The sequence below is a fragment of the Gossypium arboreum genome, chromosome 3 (assembly GCF_025698485.1).
Source record: "Gossypium arboreum isolate Shixiya-1 chromosome 3, ASM2569848v2, whole genome shotgun sequence".
Taxonomy (NCBI): Eukaryota; Viridiplantae; Streptophyta; class Magnoliopsida; order Malvales; family Malvaceae; genus Gossypium; species Gossypium arboreum.
Genome location: NC_069072.1, coordinates 138,837,697 through 138,859,723, shown reverse-complemented (window position 1 = coordinate 138,859,723; position 22,027 = coordinate 138,837,697). Strand labels below are relative to the sequence as shown.

The 22,027-nt window shown below is 28.8% G+C and overlaps 2 protein-coding genes across 3 annotated transcripts; both read right to left on the bottom strand.

Moving 5' to 3' along the window:
- Nucleotides 1-1,001: 1,001 nt before the first annotated feature.
- On the bottom strand, nucleotides 1,002-3,577 carry LOC108475741 (transcription factor SCREAM2-like). Its single transcript, XM_053026406.1, has 4 exons — nucleotides 3,245-3,577; nucleotides 3,010-3,141; nucleotides 2,745-2,915; nucleotides 1,002-1,323 (listed from the first exon to the last, which is right to left on the bottom strand). The coding sequence occupies exons 1-4, from the start codon at nucleotides 3,344-3,346 to the stop codon at nucleotides 1,228-1,230; spliced, it is 501 nt and encodes a 166-aa protein (XP_052882366.1). The 5' UTR covers nucleotides 3,347-3,577; the 3' UTR covers nucleotides 1,002-1,227.
- A 12,145-nt stretch (nucleotides 3,578-15,722) lies between these two features.
- On the bottom strand, nucleotides 15,723-18,618 carry LOC108474871 (G-type lectin S-receptor-like serine/threonine-protein kinase SD2-5). 2 transcript variants are annotated; one of them, XM_017776903.2, is made up of 3 exons: nucleotides 17,662-18,617; nucleotides 17,521-17,580; nucleotides 15,723-16,805 (listed from the first exon to the last, which is right to left on the bottom strand). In XM_017776903.2, exons 1-3 carry the CDS (start codon nucleotides 17,923-17,925, stop codon nucleotides 15,792-15,794), a joined length of 1,338 nt encoding a protein of 445 aa, XP_017632392.1. In that variant the 5' UTR covers nucleotides 17,926-18,617; the 3' UTR covers nucleotides 15,723-15,791. The 2 variants fall into 2 exon arrangements, with proteins under 2 accessions (XP_017632392.1, XP_017632391.1); XM_017776902.2 differs by having other exon boundaries at nucleotides 17,521-18,618.
- Nucleotides 18,619-22,027: the final 3,409 nt, after the last annotated feature.

Below are 22,027 nucleotides of genomic sequence, written 5' to 3'. Positions count from 1 at the left end.
AGCCTGGGCCTGCTCAGTTGTCCTCATCAGATCCATGCATGTGAACCAAGGATGGGCCATTTTTTTCTCTATGTGATATTTTATACCTAAAAAAAAACAGCTTTAACTGGCCATGGTTTCAAATTAAGACAAACCATATCATATGTCACTTTGTCTTAATTAAGATGTTGAATTTGTACCTATCTTCACCCATATCATCAAGGTTGTTAGTAAGGAAATTAGTTTATGTAGGTTAGATTAAAGAGAAAATTAGTTTTTTTAATTAAAATTTTCATGCATTTTTATTGTTAAAAACTAGCACGTGATTGATGAAATAACTATACAGTTACACATGACATGTTACGTCGACGTACATGAACTGGTTTTTAACGGTACAAATAGATGAAAATTTTAACTGAATGGCTAGTTTACTCTTTGATCTAATATACAATGACTAATTTGTTCATTTTTTTAGTAGAGCGAGTAAAATGCAATTCGACTTCTATTAGAAGACCTCCATGATACTTTTACCTTTGATATTGATATGCTCGTATGTGAAAAGATTGTACCCTTGTTTTCATTTTGAAATAGGGCTCAATTCAAGTAAAAATGAAAAATTTGAAAAAAAATTACCTCGAACTCGTGCCAAATGATCTAAATATCATATACAAAAATGTGATATCTTCGAATAGGTTATCATAACATCAAATCTTATACCGAGAAACTCCAACGTTTAGGGACAAAGCCAAAAATTGCTTTGGAGGAGGTTAAAGATGAATTATAAATTATTAAAGGGGTCAAAGAGTAACTTTATAAAAATTTAAGGGGTTAAATGAAAAATCTATTATTTGGGGGCCAAGATCACTATCTACCCCTTTTACCTAATGTTCTCCTATGATCCGATGCAATGTATATGTTGAGATTCAAATCCTTAATCTATTGAATATTGATTTTTAAAGTGTTTGTATCAACTAACTTAACAAATCTTGTCAAAACGTAAAACTTTTAGAATTTCTTCGATATTTTTAATATTATTAATTATATATATTGCTATAAAATGAAGATTTCAGAAAGTCGAAACTTCTATTGGTAAAAGATAAAAGATGTTACATTGTAAATTTTGCAACTGACCCGAAGGAATCGACGAAGATATCATAATCATATCGGAAAACACTGCACTTTGTCATCAAAATGGCGTTTTTAAATAAAACGCCGTCGTGAACCGCCGTTAAAACCGAGAAAGTAGTCCTACTCCTGGTGGCTGTTTTCACCCCATTTCCTTATAGCTTGCATCACTGCTTGCTTCACCATTTGAGCATCAATGCATTCAACATTACCTTCATTCTGAAATTTTGTAATACATACATATATATATATATATATAAGATAAATCCCCAATTAAATGTAACAGTTACGCAATAAAAAAATGTTAATATACTATTTGGTACCCGAGTTTTTTTTTTTTCAATTTCGTACTTTCAATGAGTATTGGATATGTGTGCTCTAGTAAAAAAAAAAAAAGCATAGGTATTTAATTGGGATAAAAGAAAAGTATTGGTATCAAATTGAACATTGAATCTAAACTCAAGTATTTAAATGAGACAAAAAAATAAGTACTAAATTAAATATTAAAGCTAAATTCATGTACCAAATAATATATTAACCCTAGAAAAAACATAATCAATGTGTGGTTGAAACTCATGCTGTACAATTTTCATGTGAGATTTCTTCTGTCTTCATCTAAATCTTCTTTTCTTCACATATATAGGTGAAAGTACCTAGGAGATCCTTACATTGTAGGAATGTATCAAATTTGTCCCTCTACCATTAAATAGATTAATTTAGTCATTTTACTATTAAAAAGAATCAAATAAGAATAAATTTAATAGAGTTAACTTTGACTATTTAAAAGATATCATTTACTATTTAATCGAGTTAATATTTTTTTAAAATTTTTATGATCTTGTAAATGAAATCTTTTGTTTGGAACTGAATTACACTTGAAAAAATATAATTTTTAAGATATAATTTGAATTTTTTATAGCACAGGTATAAATTGATTCATTTAGTGATAGAGGGACTAATTTGATACAATTCCTATAATATAGAGATCTCCTAAGTACTTTACCCTATATATTGCTAAAAATAGGTTAATATTTTTTGAAGAAAAGGTTAATATTACTAAAACTAATTACGACCTCAAAATAGACTCCATAACTCGAATATAACAAATTCATAAACAAGCAAATAATCCATAATTGGTTATAGGGACTAGATTAAATTAGTTCTTCTATTATTAAATGGATCAATTTAGTCCATGTAACATTAAAAAGAATTAAATAACTCTAAATTACAATCGTAGCTAACATTTACCGTATAGAAATACTTCGAAAAATAATTTTCTCAATTATAGTTCAATTCTAAACAAAAATCTTCATTTACAAAATCATAAAAACTTTAAAAATAATATTTTTAAAACAGTAAATGTTAACTCTATTCTAATTCAACCTTATTTGATTCTTTTTAACCGTACAATGACTAAATAGAGGGACTAATTTGATCAAATCCTTATAAAAAAAGGTCCTCCAAGTATATTCACCCAGAAAAAGAAATTCAAAATATTGGGTCTTTTAAATTGTATTTCACTTTGGGGTTTATGAGAAATCACCAAAAATATAAAGTAGGGTTCACATACACATACATTCACAAATATACATATACATGTACATACATATATATACATATACATATACATATAGACTTACTTCTCCTCCAATGGCTTCTAGTTTGAAACTTTCTTCACAAGAAACCCTAGCTTCAAGCACGTCAAGGCCAAGCTCTTCAAAGGTTTCCAATATGGAAACAAGCAAACCAGGGCAATTCTTCTGTAAAAACACATTTATAAGGAAACCCTTCTCTAGGGTTTCCACTGTAACCTAATGAAATAAAAAGAAACTCCATTAAAACACTGTATATACACACACACACACACACACACACACACATATATGTGTATATATATATATTTACCATAGGAAGAGGATTCTGTGATGAAGTTGAAGCTTGTGAAGAAGTTGCAGTTTCTTGGTTCATTTTATCAACTTTATCTTTCAACTCCTCTATATATCTCGAAGCATCTACAATAATTGAGGTCTTGTTCACCTGCAAAACATGCAATCAACAAGATTTAGAGTTTTTAAGGCAATATATATATATATATATATATATATATATATATATATTTATCTAATATGTATGTATTTACTGCAGCGGAGTTGGTGAGAGATCGAAGCTGTTGCAGTTGTTCATGAACTGATGAAGATGATGATGATGATGATGCTTTTTTCCGGCCAGCTTTGGAAGACATGGATTTTGAGCTTCTAATTCCTTAAAATATTGTCTGATTTTTTCTGGGGCTGGTTTAGAACTGGGATTAATTTTGAAGGGGAGTATTTAAAGAAGCAGCTTTGTTTTTCATTTCATCTTTTCTATAATACCTCCTACATATTATTGTTGTTTGTTTCCTGCATGAGAGGCCCTCTTTTCTTCCCCACTTGAAATTATTATTCATTTATGGTTGGGATAAATCAAGTACTTAAACTCAATAATTTTTTCCAATAACTTTTTTTGGTTTCGAAATTTCACAGCTTTCTTCAATTTAGTCCTTAAACTGAAATTACATTAAAGCTGGATGATGTCACCACCTAAAAATAAAAAAATAAATAATTTTTTTCTTTAATTTTTAGGTTTTATATGTTTTTAAAAAATTTAGGTAATGTGATACTCTGGGAGAGTAAGTGTTACATAATTGCACCTTAATGGAATCCAAAATCAGGGTCTAAATTGAGAAAAAAATTATCAAATTCAATGATTAAATGTTATTTTATCCTCATTTATACTCAATTTACAAAATTGACATCATTAATTTACATTTTTTTTAAACAAAGGATAGGAGTAAAGGTTGCTTAAAGAGTGAATATTCGAAACTAATGTCTACTGAAATCTTGAATACAAATATTTTGCTACTCCATTAGTGACTAATTTACAACAATTTTGATTCTTCGAATTTTTATAATAAAAAACATAAAAATTTTATATTCTAAAAGTCACTTCAATGAATAAAAATACAAAATTATATTAAATTAATTGTTTAAAAGCGTCCCTCGCTTTGTTTTGTTGTAGAATTCCTAAAACTTCACTAAGAACAGCATCAAAGACCTATAAATTTGACTTCCATGTTAAACCTAATTTAACCAAATGATCCGTAATTATATTGTCTTCTATATATACCTAATCTACCATATAATTAGTTAATTTCTTTGCTTGCACTCATATTTATGTGGAATTGATGCTTATGAAATAGAAATTAAGGTTAATTGTCAATTCAATTGACTATGAATATAAACACTTTAATTGAGTAAGCAAGATGTGTGTCACTATATAAAATGAGATATGTAGTTGAATTGGTTAAATTATTCATAAATTGATTCATTTATTAGTTTAATAATGATAATTAATTAAAAATATTTATAAATTAGTTCGATCAGTTTACTTATCAATTTTTTCGTTTTAATTTTTAATTTTTATCTATTCACAATAATTAATATGCTTTATATTGATTTTATGCGACCAATTAAACAATCAATTTTATATCACAATATATTGAATGATGAATTTGTATCACAAATCCATATATTAACAAAAATAATATAAAGAAATTTCCAAGAAAAGGACCTTTAAACCATATATATATATATATATATATATATATATATATATATATATATATATATGCACAACACAAGCTTGTATGACGTACAATTATTATTATAATTAATATCTAGAAGATGTTGCAATCAATTTAATTTGTATTGATATTGGTGCTTTAAAATGTTTTTTTTTTTTTGGGGATTTCAATTAGAAGTTTCCTTAATTTAAGGTTTTTGGAAATCTAAGTCATCCACTTTGAGTCCATTTAATTAATCCTATTAACTATATAAAATAGTAATAATAATTTCATTACCAATATCAATAAATTTTTCCATTTTTTTTTGTCTAAATTCATTTATGACGTGTCTCGACTGAAACCCAAAATTATATTTCATGCTCATGTGTTAGCTTAATGGTTAAGGTGGTTATCAATATTGTCTTCAACACATTGTTCACACACACATTCATATATATTAATATTGAATGAAATTTTAATATTAAAAGAAAGAGATAGGCCATCTCCCCTTTTGAAAATCCTAACAAAATTTGTCATTCATAATTGGGCCATATATTTTTTGGTTATAAAAATTAATTTATCTAATTATTAAAATTGTTGGTTAATTATAACTTAATATAGCTTATTTTTGTCGATTGAGTTTTAGCTCGATTGGTATAGATATTATTGCTAATGCAGAAGAATGTAGGTTGGAATGCGCTGAAGCACATTATCCTCCTATTTATGGGTTAAGAAGGAGCTATAGGTAGTTCTAGATATTGTGTCAAAAAAGTGTTGATATAATGAGATTATTAAAAAAAAAAAACAGAATACATAGATTGCCCTTAATATTTTTTTCTTCATTATTCTATCTAGTGATCCTTTAATTCTTTGCTTATATTATTATATACTTAAAAGAGAGATTAGGTTCATGATTAATTAAATTGAATTATATTATACTATATGCATGCATGGATTAATGTTTTCATAATCCATGTCAAAAGTTATTGAATATAATCTCTCAAACCGCGTCAACATTTTGGTGTTAGGTAATAACAAAAAAAAAATCAATCAATAATTATATATATATATATATATATATATATCTAATATTCTTGAGTGAATTTGATTGAGTCTTAGCTTAATTGACGTGGGTTTAATATGGGTTGAGGAGGGGCTATGGGTAGTTCTAGGCATTATGTCAAAAAGAGTAAATATAATCAGAACTTATAATGAAATTGTTCAAAAAAAATTGACTGAAGAGGTAAATGATCTATTTGCTCTTTAATCTAACATGCAATGACTAATTTCTCTATTTTTTTTAGTAAAGAAGGTAGAATGCAATCTAGATTCTAATAGAGGGGCTTCCATATTACTTTTATCAATTACATATATTTAATATGACATCATTTGATATCTAGTAATCACATGGGGTCTGAATTAATTTTAGAGTTAAGTCAATTCCAACCCTTAAAATAGGACATAGGATCTTTCGTTGTTCTCTTTACTCGTAACCTTTCATAACTGTTATCAAACTTCTTACCAATTGATTCAACATGCATGACTCTTGAGTGAATGGTATATATATTGATATGTATTTACTAAATTCGGAGTTGAGTCAAATTAGATCTTTAAAATAAGAGATAAACTTTTTCACCAAACTCCTTCACAATAATCATTGAACTGTTCATCACTTGACTCAACGGATGAGTTTTAAGGATGAATGATATATATGCATGGATGAGAGAGAATAAAATGATGGAGCGGAAGAGAGAGAGGGTGATAATTGGTCCCCGTGAGGGTAGGGATTTGGAGGGATTCACAGCTAAACAAAACAAAGGCTTTGACGCTTCTTCCTTTTCCTTCGCTGCTTTCGATGTATATATATATATAAATTATTGTTTGTTCCTTCGATCACGAGCAGATTCCTTTATATGAAACGCGTACGTAGCATCCCCCACAATAGCCCCCACACTCTTTTGCACGTGCATCATTCTTTCTCCTCTCTTTTCTAATAATTTTCTCTATTATTTTCAGCTGCACTTTGCTTTCTCTAGGATCTTGTGCCTACACGCTCTTGTGATCATTATTGTTGATACGGGCTATTATTTGGAAAGAGAGGATGGTGGAGAGAAGTACATAGAAGTATTGGTTCATATATGTAAGATGAAGAGCCGGGGTATAGAGGAGGAGCAGGATAAGGAGATTCCTTGGTGAGTATATAGGTGGGAAAGGGAAGGAGTTGATCCTTGGTTTTTCGTGCACACAGGTTTATTTATGGGTCATCTTTTATTTTGTAGTATCATATAGTTGACAATTTACTGTTTTGTACGGTTGTGCGAGTTAGTCAAGTGGCAATATTGTTACAAGTTAGTTGTCACTATGAAATGTTCTGTATAGTCCTATTTTGATATTCTTATCTTTTGGATCGTACGAGGCTGTTATGTTTTGGTAGTATCAATAATAATTACGTAACGGATTGTCTTTAGATTCACTCAAATAAGGTTTGTAGAGAGGTATCCGCGGATCTTCCCATATGAAGGGTTGTTTGCGGATTATTTCGTACAAAGGGTAATCCGTGGACTGTCTAATAACTTTCTACATGTCATGCTCTAATAATGATATAACAATTACAATATTATCGAGTTAATAACCGAAATATAAATGAACTTCAATAAGAAAAAATATAAAATCTCGAGGCCTCGTACATATCATTAAGCGAAGACTCGTCAGTTTCGCCCACTAAAGAACAAAAATCAAGTGTTGCGGTTGTTTCATCCTTAATGCACAATCCCATCCATTGTGAAGGATTTTGTGCATAACCTTTCCAGCAATCCTTTATTAATAGAGATTGATTCAACTTTAGATGTATCACCCTTTGATGAAAATGAAGAGTCGTAGGATGAAATGATAGGAAGTCTTTTAGGTGCAACCTTTCCAGCAATCCTACTTGTCACTGCCTTTCCTCCAACCCCATTATCAACATCAGTTAAAGCCCCAATTCCCACATCTTTTCTTGTCCAATGACAAACTCTCATCCAGAAACATGTCATAAATTTTAGTCAGCGAATATTTCTGAAGCATAATGGACCTCACATATTCACCGTTCATGTCTTGGATGATTCCTTTTACCAAATCTCTTTCTTCATCCTTCAAGGCATTGAAATTCACTCTGCTAGTGTTGTAAGGAGTCTCTAACAAAAAATTATCTTTCGGTTTTTAATTGGTTTTTTTCATTTCTCGATTTCTAATTTTTTGTGATTATATGTCTTTAGTTAAATCGCCGATATTTGTCCAATTGATCAATTCAGTTCCAAAAACATTCATATCTACAACAAATAAAAGAAATAATAAAACTCCAAGTAAGATTAGCCACTACAATTAAAATCACTAAAAATTCTCCATAGCAATCAAAACTGAAGGACATGAGCAAAAATCATGGAGAATTTGATAAAACGTGTCTGCATTATTTGCAAGCTTTTGAACATATAAACATGTAAAAACAAAGCGAAAACGTACCCACCACCAACTCACATGCATGTTTGCTAATACCCAACCCTTTGTCCCTTGCCCTAGCCCTTTCCATTCATATTCACATTTATTTAGCTCTCTCTAGGGTTAGGTTATTTTACCCTGATTTTTTTTATTTTTTATTGAATATATCTGTTATTCGTCGATAATAGCAGTAGAAATTATCACAAAGCAATGAGAAAAAAAATAAGAACATATAGATTTTACGTGAAAAACCCTTATAAAAAAATCATAGACAAAGGAGGAGAAATTCACTAATGTTGAAAAATAACAATATAAGAGATTCTCTGCTACACAAGTTTTAAGGGTTAAAAAATTCATTTTATTATCAACGTTTAATAGAAGAAGTATAGTCCTATACTGATTCAACTTGTGCGACAATGTCCTTAATTTTGCCTTTCTATTTTATTTTTTTAACAAATGAGTTGCATTTCGAACTTTTTAAGCTGGGATTCGAGTCACACAACTCAAACAATATATATATCTTAGACGTATTCAAGCGCAAATATGAGATATTATCAGTTGATTGAAAATTAATTCATATGGCAACATCGATGCTTTTACAAGCTATTGGAGGTTATAAGTCTAAGTGGACTTGTGCATGCAATGCCCACCTCATTCAAGTATAATCAGTTAGGGATTGAGAGTATTAAGGGTTGATTACGAAATGTATCCCCGAGAATAAGTGGTGGACTTCTTTCCTAAGCATTTAGATAGAGCTTGAATTCTAGAGTCACCCATATTGAAAAGGGATTACTTGAATATCACCCTGACCTAAACAAGATTAATCTCAAATCGTAATATAGTTAAAGACATTTGTGGTTAAACCCAAAAAATGAAGAAAGGAGAAATGTATTCTTAAAAATGAGATGATTTGACATATTTCAAAGACAAAGTCTTTAATAACTTAGACCAACTCAGACTCAATCCCATAGACACCTCTACAAATAATCCTCCAAATTGAATTTTTTAAAAAAAAAATTGAATATACCCATATCGAAAACATGTTCCTATTGGATACTCTCTTTCAAATATAGGCGAAAGTAAATGTAAGTGCCTCTATTATAAGAATCATATCAAATAAGACCATATTTTAATAAAATTAATATTTTACTGTCTAAAAGTTACATGAAAATTATTATTATTTTCATTTACAATTCAATTTTAAATAAAATATTTCATTTACAGATACAACTTTTTAAAAATATATACTCTATCAAACAATCCCTATAATCAAGTTTCACCTCTAGATTAGGGAGGTAAATAGGGTGGAATTATTAATTTTTTCTTGAAGTGGATTATTATTTACTTTACTATCACAATCTTGAGATTAACACTTAAATCATTATTCTATTGAACATTCCATTTCCTAAATTAATGATTAACTACAAAGCCAAGGGATAATAATAACCAAAATTTGGATCTTTCCTTTACTACTTTTACAAGCAATCAAGAAAAAAAAAATGGGGTCCCATCAATTTGCATCATACAATGGAATTATGTAGAAAATTAAAATAATAAATAAAACAAGAATTCTCCTTTCTTGACTGATTGTGTACTGAGTTGTTGATTTAACTTGATTTGTCTTGCTTTGAACAAATTCCAATCACTTAGTACGACACTAGTGAATGAAGTGGTTCATAATTGGACAACTTTGGTGTTTGAAAATTTTGACAACAATTTTTGGTAGATAATGAGGGTGACTTAGTGCTTATCAATATGAATCATAAATTATATAGCATTACAATTTATACCATTTATTAAATAGGACGAGATTATAAATAATGGTTGAATTTGTTAATTAAATTTTAATTTAACTGACATGAGTATTATTATCAATGTAGGAGGATGTGGGTTCGAGTGTGCTAAAGTGTATTATCTTCCTATTTATGGGTTGGGGATGAGCTATAGGTAGTTCTAGACATTGTATCAAAAAGAGCAGATATGATCAGAACCTATAATAAAATTGACCTTTAAAATTATAAGTCAATACATCACAAAAATAATTTTTTTTTGAGGGACATAAGGAGCTGAATGAAATGAAAATCTCATGAACAGTTTTATAGAGTGACAGTAAAGATTAGTTATCTGTCAATTTTTCCATTATCATTCCTAAAAACCCTAATTTTGCTTTATGTAAAGTTATTAGAGTACGATTAAATTTTAATTTTGAAATCATTGCTTATATTTACAACTGATGAAGGATTGCTCGAAAAATTAAGAATCAGTAATTTATTTTAAAAACCGAATGGGTTTAATGTTATACATACACAAGGAAGGTAATTAAAAAAAAAGTTCTTTTATGGATCCGATTGGGATTGGCCCCAATTTGATTCTAAATAATTTTCTAGTCTCGGGTTTAGACCCAGCTCGACCAACCAAAATAATCCTTTTTATTTTTAAAAAATTAAATATTTAAAAATAATAATAATATAATATTTATTATTTTTATAATTAAATTTATTTAAAATATTCAATTTAAATGATTTTTAAATGACAGCTGCCCAAACGAGAATCTACACATTTATATTAGGTAGGACTCAAACCTGAAACCTCAAAGTAGCCTTCCCATTGAGTTAAAGTCATATACTTAAAAATTAAATTTCTTACTAAAAGATATAGAATTATATACTTTCAGTACACCAAATATTAACCATTTATTAAAATATTAATAGGTTAAAAAATGTTGTTAGTCCCTATACTTTGACAATTTTTGAGATTTAGTCCTTGTACTTCAAATGTTAAAAATTAAGTCCTATTTTCTTGATTTAAAAATCTCAGTTCAGTCGTTAAAATTGCGAGTATTTTCTGTCAAAATTTATTAATTTGGCATGTTGGTTCAGCTATCCTCATATTACGTGGTATATGATTGGGAATTTTTAACTTAAACTACTAACGACAATAATGATTGGACTGGGATTCTTAAATTGAAAAAAATAGGAGGACTGGAATTTTTACTCTTAAAGTACAAAAATTAAATCTCAAAATCTTTCAAAGTACATGGACTAACAACATCTTTTAACTGAATTAATATTTGATGCACTGATATTTTATAATTCTATATACTATCACTAAACCGGATGATGACACAACCAAAATGAAATTAAGTGGATTTAGTTTTAAAATTTTTGGATGATATACCATCATCTAGTTTACTAAGAGTTATACGTAGTTTTAAAATCTTTCATGTCCGCGTTTGGGATTTGAAGTTGCCTCTTCCATGAGTGTTATCTTTAATGTTTGAACCCGAATTTCCTTTTAAGAGAATAATATATTTTATCATTACACTAAACACTATATTAACTAGTAGTAAACATATCTAATAGGAAAAAGATACCAACCACATATTTTGAGGTTAATTATTTTTAAAAGATATTACATAAATATTTTATTTTTATTCTTTTTTAAACAATCTCATTATAAGTTTTGATCATATCTTGTTTTTTTTGACACAATGCTTAGAGCTACCCAGAGTCTCTTCTTAACCCATAAATAAGAGGATAATACATTTTAGCTCATTCAAACCCCTGTCCTCCTATATTGACGACAATGCCTATATTAATCGAGTTAATATTCAATTGCCTTTATTTTATAATTAAATTAGCTCAAATCAATCCAAATAAAACATGAAAATTTCAAAATTGACATCTAAATTATATATATTATAGTTTTGACTTATTAAAGAATGCTAATTTCACTATTTTGGAGAATAAACATGCATGTCCCTAAGTGAGTGAAGAAGAATATTATGATCTGTAAACCATTTATAGATTAAATAATGTATCACTATAAAACATATATATTTGTGTGTGATTTATTGTCCAATCAGACAATTCGAATAATTATGTAAATAGTACTAAATTTGGAAAAGTGTCTCGTGACAAAACCTTTGTTTTTCTAGACATATATATGTTTTCTAGCATATTTGATTCCAATACATAAAAATAGTATTCCATGGGGGCATGCATTTAATTCAAATATTATGGAAATTAATTCATTAATATTAATGGATTGTTTGATGTATTGATAATGTATAAATTTAATTATCGAAATATTTTGCTTCATTAACTTTTATTCGTGCATACATATTAGAAGGTGTTTGTAAAAATATGACGGAAGTCGTTATATTAAGAGTTAGATTGTATTTTGTCTCATTTAATTAAAAAATGGATAAATTAGTCCTTATAAGTTAGTTCAAAGAGTAAACTAGTCATTTCTGTTAAAAATTGAAGTGGCTGATAGAATAACCCATGTGTATCAAACATATATGAACTAGTTTTTAACAGTCGAAATGGATGGAATTTTTAGCAAAAGAATTAGTTTGTTCTTTGATCTAACATACATAGACTAATTTCCCTTTTTTTTTAGTAAAGAGGACGAAATACAATTCTACTCCTAATATAAAAACCTCTATAATACTTTTACCGACCGTGTCATGAGAGTATAATTCAAAATTGACTTTAAAATTTTATCACATTTGAATCTGTTTCTATATATTCAAACTCGAAATAGTTATTCATGATGGACTAGGTCAAGTTTGGTTGATTGCCTAATAAAAGACGAAATTATCTATCTTTAATTTTAAAACATTTTAATAATATGGTATATTTAATTGAGGATATAAATGTATTTAATATAAACTTTATTACTAAACTAACTCTAAACTCTTAAAACAGTGGTTCGGATGGTAAAGTTAAGATTTTAAAATGATTTTTTAACTGTATTGATATCCGATTAACCACGTTGATATATGTATATATATATATAATTCTTTTTCTCCCCGAATCCCAAAATGAATATAGTATATGCAAAGATGATCATATCCAAAGGGATTTTATTGTAATGAAGAAACCAAATTCTTACATTTATGTAAAGTAAGATATATATATATATATATATTATATATTATATAATACAGACAAAAGGCAGCCATGGCTTGCAAACAAAATAAGCTCCACAATATCTCTTGACAGCTATATCTATTTGTCAACATTGAATTTTACAATGCCAAATTCCGGCACTCAAACATCCCAAAATACCCTCTCTAACATCCATTATTTTTTTTTCTTAAAATCAAATTTGAGTAATTAATTCTACTCAGAATAAGAAATTTAAATATGGGATCTCAAAATTTTTAATATTTCAATCGGCCAAACAAGCATCATCATGTTCATATACTCATGCGTACGTCAGATCAAAGAGCAAACTTGTATTTTTTATTAAAAATTAGTTCATGTACATCATAATGATGTATACGTATATCAATTTTTAATAGAAGAGATCAATTTAGTTTTTGATAGATATTAGACAAAATGTAAGATAACTCTAGATAGAGGATCATTCATTGTATTTTTACCAACAATGGGCATATATATGAAAGAAGAATAAGATACCTTGCCTACCATAGACAAGTAGATCAGATTGAATGATGAAATGAGATAATAATGGAGCAAAACGAATTCAATTCCGAATTTGTCTGATGATGATGAAGAAGAAGATGGGGTCTTTCCTTGTAAGCATGACAAGTGATGTTTTAAAGTCACATTAAGGGTCCCCAGACAAAGCCAAACTGTGTTTCTGTTGTGTGACGTGGGGTAAATATTGTTTTATGAAATTTAAGGGTTCACGGGGCAATTTAGTTCTTAGCTTTGAAACACAAACCAAAAAAAAACATATAGTATATGAAGCTCATATGTTGTCCCATGTCCCTATCTCCTCACATGTGGGATCCTCCATCTAAATCAAGACTTCAAAAGTTGAAGCCAAACATGTACAACAAGCTAATTGATGATAGGGAACGAGGCTTAGAAATTAGAAATTTATAAAGACACACTAGCTAGGGACACTACCCCTACTAAACATCATCATTATTACTTTTGAACTTTGATGTTTAAATCCCCACAAAATAGGAAACTTTTGAGGTTTAGCTCAATATTGTTTCAATCGAATAGGATTCATTGGAGTATCGGTCCGGAAAAGAGTTTTGAACCGGTTTAATCCTTTAAAAATAATAAAATTTTGGTTGAATTAATTTTAACAAGGGGAGGCGCTAATAGTAGTTTGGTGGAATTAAGATTACTACATCAATTGCTGCATAAGAAATGAAAAGTAAGAGATCGTCATATTTCGAGGGATCAAAATTGTGTTTCCGATCACATGACTAAACATGCTTCAATAGAAAACTCTTTACTCCACTTGTTTGAAGCTCCGTCGGATTTGATAAAAAATGTGTTAATTGTTGATTGTTGATTGGTGTTTTTTCTATCAATATATATATATATATATATATATATCAGTTTTGATCCAGTTTAGTTTATGTTTTTGGGTTTGTGATTGTGTTTTCCTTTTGGTGGAATTAAGGAGGGGTTTCTTATTCCTATAGATTAATTATAAAGCCCAATACTATTGTCTCAATCTGATTTTTCATTTGGGTTAAAACATAAATGTTAACTGTTTATAGTGTTGAGTGACTCTTAACTTTAACTGTTAAACCTAATATGGAATATTTGATGAAATTCATCAACGTGTTAATATTCTCTTCATTTCGAGTTTTTTCTTTTAATTTTATTGAGAGTTCAAGTGTTAGTATATTTATCCAACAATGGCCTATATGCTATAAAGTATGCGCTGAAACATGTGTAAATATGAAATTTCTTTAATAAATATATTTTTATATATCTAATGAGGTGGTCTTATTCTTGAACCCATCGCTTCTTCATGCCAAATCTTCAACCCATTAGGAACAAAGACAAAGAGGGCAAGCAGAGGCCTTGACCCCCAAAAATGGTAGATTTGTCATTTAGTTCCTTAAAATCTTATGAAATTACATGTTAATATAATGTTAAAATTACACTCTAACCTTCAATAACTTATGATTCATCTTTGATCTCCTAAAGTAATTTTCTTGATTAGTTCATGCCTCCCCCACCAAAGACAATATCGATCCATCTAGGTGTTGGCTCATTTTACAACAAACAACACTTCCTAGACGACTTTTGAAGTAACCTCCCCTCAAAAGAATTTATTTCTTTATTAGATCCCTCTTGTATCAAATTTGGATTAAATTTTTGTGTGTTTGCACGTGCTCGCTTGATTTTGAACATTAAGATTTTACATTAATTTTGAGTAACAGTGAAGGATCTTTTCATCTTTCTTAAAATATTCTATACTATGTATAAGGCATTCGACTCACGTGAACTCGAGAAACATAAAAATAAAAACATCGAAAGAATAGATTTATAGATAAAGTGTTTTCTCTTTCCATTCACCATAATGATTCCTACATTCATATTCTTTGGCTTTGTCTTAGTAACTACAGTTAGACATTGAATAAACAAGAGTGTCCCATGTTAGGTTTTGACATATAATGATCTTAAAAACTTGCTTTACTAGCAATGCAACTCAATCTGTTACTGATATTTCAAACTATTTGGGCAATAAATTGCACTACTTTCTATATATCAACATCATTCCAAAAAAAAATTCAATGATTCAAAATACGGAATACTTTCATATCTGTGTCAGACGCATATAAACGAATTCGTATAAAGAACAAAAATGAATCACATGGTAATAATCAAGTATCATTGTTAGTACCTTGTAAGTTGTTTCTTCTTTTATGAACCAAATAATAAACAAGGCCACCCAAGACCAATATGATAATCAAGCCATCAACCACTCCCACAACAATCAACACCCATTTCTTAACACTAGGATTGTTATGATGGTAACTTGTCCCTTTTGGAACCTTCACCATGTAACTCAACCCTAACCCTTTTTCAACTTGTTTGATACCTGCAACAAGATAGTAAAGCGAGCATTGTTCGGAGCTTGGGTCATCATAATTTCCATAGGAATGTAACGCAGCGACGCATTTGCAGTCGTTCAAGCACAGATTCGCACATGTTGTCTTGGTAACATTGATCCTTTTAGGAGCATCTTTGAGTACCGTAACAACATCGTTCAATTCAAGCATCTCGACTTGAGTTGTTCCTCCGCCGCAGAAACGGCTCGGAACCCTTTCGTTGCAATCGGAAACCATATGGCTTTTCTTTGTTAAAAGCCCTATGCATGAACAAGAATTGGAGAATGTACATATGCCATAAGGCTTACAAGCTAAAGGTAGGTCACAAGTGGTGTTAAGGGCTTGAAATGAAGCCTCGAATTTTCTGGTGGTTGATGAATAAAAGTAAATCCCTAAATTCCCAGTTCTATTCCCCAGTGCTAAAAACCTCACTGGCTGAACCTTCCATGAAGCAATAATCTGTGCGATTTTTTTATGTTTATCATCGAATAACTCTAACCCATTAGAACCCAATTCAACAAATGTGATGTTTCTATTCTTGGAAGGCTTAAATTCCCAATAAGAATACTTCAACCTACCAGAATTTAAATAAAGAGCTACCTTGTTGTATAAGATTTCAAATGTGTAGAATGATGTTGTGTTCCTTGGGAAAGAAGTTAACCAAGTAGATACATCTAATCTTTGTCCCCATAACATTACATCAGTTGGGAAATTGAAACTTTGCCATTTTATCTGGTTCAAAACATCAAGAAGTACCAAATTACCAGTCCTCAATATTTGTAATCTCTGCAATACAATACAAACACACACACACACACAGAGTTAATGTGTCCAACAAATATACTTTTACAAAAATAAAAAGGTAAATTGTACTAGTAGTCACTCAACTATTAATAAATTCCTTTTTTGACCACTCGACTATTAGTAAATTTTGTCTTTTTTAGTCACCATCTAGCTGACCTAACAACTTTTAAATTGGCCTAATAGCAACTTTAACCCTCAACATTTATACATTGTATCAATTTAGTTTTGATTATTAAAAATTCAACCTTTAATATTTACACATTATGTAATTTAGTCTATCTCTTTTCTTTTTATTATTATTTTTGTAGTTTTACTTTTCTTGTGACCATTTTAACTAAAAATTTTTAAAAAATTTATCGACTAAAATTGTAAATATACAAGAAATGAAAACACCACAAAATCTAAGATAAAAAATTCATATTTTCTCATTCTTTTAAAATTAGCCCTCAATATCATAAGAAAAACAAAACTACAAAAAATATATCAAATTACATAATGTGTAAATGTTGAGGGTTAATTTTTCTAAAAAAAATCAAGCTTAAATTGATACAATGTATAAACGTTGAAGGTTAAAATTACTATTATACAAATTTTAAAAGCTGTCATTGCAACCAAAAAAACTAAAAAAAAATACTAATAATTGAATGACTACTAGTAATTTACTCAAAATGAAAAGCCTGAGTACTTGTTCTTTTACCTCTACACCTTGTCCCGAAGTACCAGTTCGCCAACCGATCCGGTTTTTAGGACCCTTCAACTGTAAATCTCCATCTTCAGTAAGTTCAAGGAAGCATACATCAGAGGTATAAAACTTGGAGTAATGACCAGAATTCCATACCTTAACATCGCCAAGAAAAACCTCTAAAGAACATGAATATTTCCCTTTGTTAGCTTCAGTGCTTAATGCAACTCTAAAACTTGGTTCTATTTGCTTAGTATCATCACCATAGTCCATTAGAAAAGCTCTACCAATGAACCCATCATTATATTCCAAAGGGATTGCTAAGCTTACCCTATGACCAACATGAATGGTTGAATCACAGCTTCCATGGTTTATCATCACCAATATTAGAATCAAAATGATATAAAGATAGAGCTTCATTTGTATTGAAATAAAAATCCCCTTTTTTTTCTTCTTTTCTTGTTGGGATTGAAGCTAAGAAAGTAAGAGAAAGTGAAAGAAAAGGGTGGCATGAGAGAAAGTTTCGTTTTTTTTTTTTTTTTTGAAGTTGAAACCCACTTCAAAAAAGGTGAAGAGCTATCAATTTTTTGTTGTAATGTTATTTTAGGACATAAAAATCGTAGGAAAAAAACCCTAAATTCAATTTGGTACAATTTAGTATTTTTTTTTTTTAAAATTGGGTTTGGAAGTAGGAAGTGATTCGAGTTTTCTATTAAGATTTTCGAGGCTGGGTTTAGGTGAAATCTATATTATCCCTAATTATATAAAATCTGAAATAGAATGAATTCAAGTGTATAAAAATAAAAATCGAGATTGAAATTAAAACAATTGTTCGTCTATCCCATCTTGCCCTATTACCATCCTTATTTATGGGTATAAGAAAACCCCGAATTTCACTATTTCAATTTGATAGGAACAAGTTTTTTTTTTTTCTTGAAATTGAGTTTCAGAACGATAAGTGAATCAAATTTTTTATTAAGATTTTCAAAATTGAATTTATGTGAAATCCGTATTACCCATTACACAATATTATTAAAAAAATATTATATAAAATTTAAAATAGAATAAATTTACATATATAAAATTGAGATCGAAATTGAATCAGTCATCTCATCTCACTTCATTGTCATCCCTATTGATTGCATATAAGGTGGAAAGGAAAGGATTGTTAATTACCAAGTTTTTATTTTGTCTAATTAAAGTTGGAACCAAAAGAGTAAAGCAGCAGATGGTGGTTGTGCACAGCCTGGCTGTCCCATGTGAAGCAATTTATGAAGCACACAAAACTAATCTAATTATTTTTTTAAGTATTATTAGTGTAAAATACAGATATATTTTATTTATAGATTCTGATAATATCTGTTTTTTAACATAATGCATAAAATTATCTATAAACTCTCATCAACCCATAAATAAGAGAATAATATGTTTTAGCGTACTCTAACCTGCATTATCTTACATTAATAACAATATTCATACCAATCAAGTTAGTACTCAATCAATTTTTATTTTAAAATATTATATATATATATAAAAGATATTGATACATATAAAAATTATTGGTCAGTCCATTATCCACTACTACTAAGAACCTGGTCCTCCAGTATAGGAAGAAAAGAAATTTGCCTAGAAAAGGAAAATATTTTGACATATAAAATAATAAATAAAAATGGTTTAATTAATTATAAATTATGGGTATATATGAAAAAATTATATATAAATAATAATAAGTTTAATTTTTTACTAAAATAAGGAACATAATTATTGAGTGAAAATTATAATCAGTAGGGTAGCATTTTGTGAAGTAATAATAGGTTGGAGCCTAATCAATAAATAAAATATGATAATCAAAAAGTTGTAATATTTATATTTAAGGATTTTATTGAGTTATCGGTTGAGTTTTAATTCGATTGGTATGGATAGTATTGTTAATATAAAAAGACGTGAATTTAGAGAGTTAGGAAGTAATTATGGATAGTTCTTGGTGTCAAAAAGAATAGATATAATCAAAATTTAAGTTGAAACCTTAAAAATAATATTGTTAAAGTGTAATCACGAATCTCAAACATAAATATCAAAATATATTAAATATAATGAAAAGACAAAAATTATTGGCCGAGGTAAGTTGGGTTTGAGTGCGCATGACCGCATGTTGCAGGCCATCCCTCGCTTTCGGGTAAAATCATGAAACAAAAAGGGATTGGGTCGGGGTGACTTCCACGTGTAGTTGAATGGTTTCGCCACGTGGAAAGTCATTTTCATGCTGACTCTGTTCTCACGTTTGGGTGACGTGTTTAGTTTACCAAAGAGCATTTATGTGACACCTGGAGATTTCCTTTGTTGGCCAGTTGGGCCGGGCATTCATAGCCCACAACCACCTGGAAATGTATTATTGCTTATATTAATAAATGGCATAGCCAAAATATATTTAAATAAAGTTTGGGATTTTTCATTAAAAGAAAATAAAATTTGAGATTTAGTATTTATATTTAAAATATTTAAAATATTTAAATTCTTTTGAAAAATTAAAATAGTAAATAAAATATGTTAAATAAGTTTTGAAAATAAAAATCAATATATGTGAAAATTAGAAAATAATAAAAATAATTTTTATTGTTTTCAATAAAAATGTTTTGTAAATTTAAAATAATTAAAGTGAAATTAACTGTTTTTTCAATTTAATTAAATTTTATATCAATATTAAAATATTTTATTTTTAAATATAAAATATATTATATTGGTTTTACGTTAATTTTTTTATGTTTTTTATGGAAAGAAAATGAAACAATTTAATTAAATAAAACTAAGCCAACTCCCCCAAAGGGAATCCTCAAACAACTGTAGTCCTTCTCTTCTATCTTGGAGTCATCAACATCATTATTATCCTCTCTCGATATATGCCATAGACTCCAATATTTTACCTTTGTCAAAAGTTGATGAATTCTCTTGACCAAAGCGGAATTGGAACTACTTGAGGAACTATCCTAAATGGTATTAACTGCCTAAAGACTATCAGTTTAAATTATCACACTATCATAATCTCGATCCAGTAAAAGTATCAAACCATCCAAGATGCCCCAAATATCTGTAATAAAAAATCCACCCTCCATTCCGGTCGCACACTATTCCTCCAACTGCAACAAAATCGGCAACAATCCTAACAATACCATCAGTATTCAAATAAACCCAATTGTCTGTCAAGAATGCAAATATATTTGGTCCTCGCGACTCGAGTCATGTTGCCCGGAGGCATATTGTTTTTATGTTTTTATTATAGTAAAATAAGCACAAAACATATGTTTATATTTTCATTATTTAACTATTTTTAATTTACCAAATGTGTTTTTAATTTTTAAAATAATTTACTAATAATGGAGATGGAAAGTAAAAAAAGAAGAAAAAGTCAATGGTGGGAAATTTACAATGGAAATGTATTGAATGAGGATAGAAAACATCTTTATTATTAACACTTTATTTTGTCTCCACTAATGGAAGACCAAGCCGACACAATAAGCAATGCTATATTACGTGAAGAACTTAGCTCCGATCCAATTCTACTAAGTATTTGTACATAAATTGAAATTTGATTTAAGATATATAATAGAGTTATGTTCGAGACTTGTTAACACTGAAAGTTCTATCACAATTCTATTAAAATAATAAATTAAATGTCGACTTTAGGTATAAAGTTTCAATTCAATCCAAATATCTATGTTGCAAGGGATTGTTTCGGGTGATCCAATTCGATCCAATTTTTCATGTGATTTTCCCGAGTAATATGACCTTCATTGTTGCACTAAATATCTTTCAAATAATCAGTACAACCCATTCCAATCGTTCAATAAATTGTAAATATTCAAATATGGAAATTGTCACTTAACAGTTCCAATTCTCGAGAAATAGGCACTTCCCTGACACTCAATGACTAATTTCAGATTTTTCAACAACCACCATTTTCTAATCTTACTATTTTCACTTTTCTATCTATCTATCAATCTACTTTCTACCTCATTAAGATATACTTTAATGGCATTTATTAATTGAAATTTTCATTAAGCAAACAAATATAACAATACTGTAAAAAATATTAATAAATGTGATAAAATATTTTCTCCATTAAAATATGGAACATTAAAAGGTTCATATATCAGTGTGTAAATAATTTTTCTTGATAAAGTGGAAAGAATATTGAAAAGATAGAAAATTGAAAGAGCAAAAAATAAAAAAATAAAAATATATAATTTTTTTTTCATAAGTGTGCTTGGTAAGAAATATAGAAAATTTGAAAGAATAAAGTAATTTTCTTCGCATTCATTAGTCAATTGAGTTAAAAAAATAGAGGAAACAAAATGAAATTCTCTTATTTTCTCTCGTCTTATCATTCCAAATTGGAAAGATTTATTTTTATGTATTATGATGGAAAATGGTCATTCCTCTCATTTTCTTACCTCTCTTATTTCTTCTTTACCACGCACATTCAAAATTTATTTTCTTTCAATTTTCCATTCTCCCATACTATTCT

Bases quoted from the DNA above. Each gene is read 5' to 3' on its own strand.
- LOC108475741 (XM_053026406.1), bottom strand. From the start codon at position 3,346: ATGTCTTCCAAAGCTGGCCGGAAAAAAGCATCATCATCATCATCATCT. The intron at 3,142-3,244 runs GTAAATACATAC...CATGTTTTGCAG, and splicing joins CTCTCACCAACTCCGCTGCA to GTGAACAAGACCTCAATTAT. The intron at 2,916-3,009 runs GTAAATATATAT...TTATTTCATTAG, and splicing joins CACAGAATCCTCTTCCTATG to GTTACAGTGGAAACCCTAGA.
- LOC108474871 (XM_017776902.2), bottom strand. From the start codon at position 17,925: ATGAAGCTCTATCTTTATATCATTTTGATTCTAATATTGGTGATGATA. The intron at 16,806-17,520 runs GTAAAAGAACAA...ATTGTATTGCAG, and splicing joins CTTCGGGACAAGGTGTAGAG to AGATTACAAATATTGAGGAC.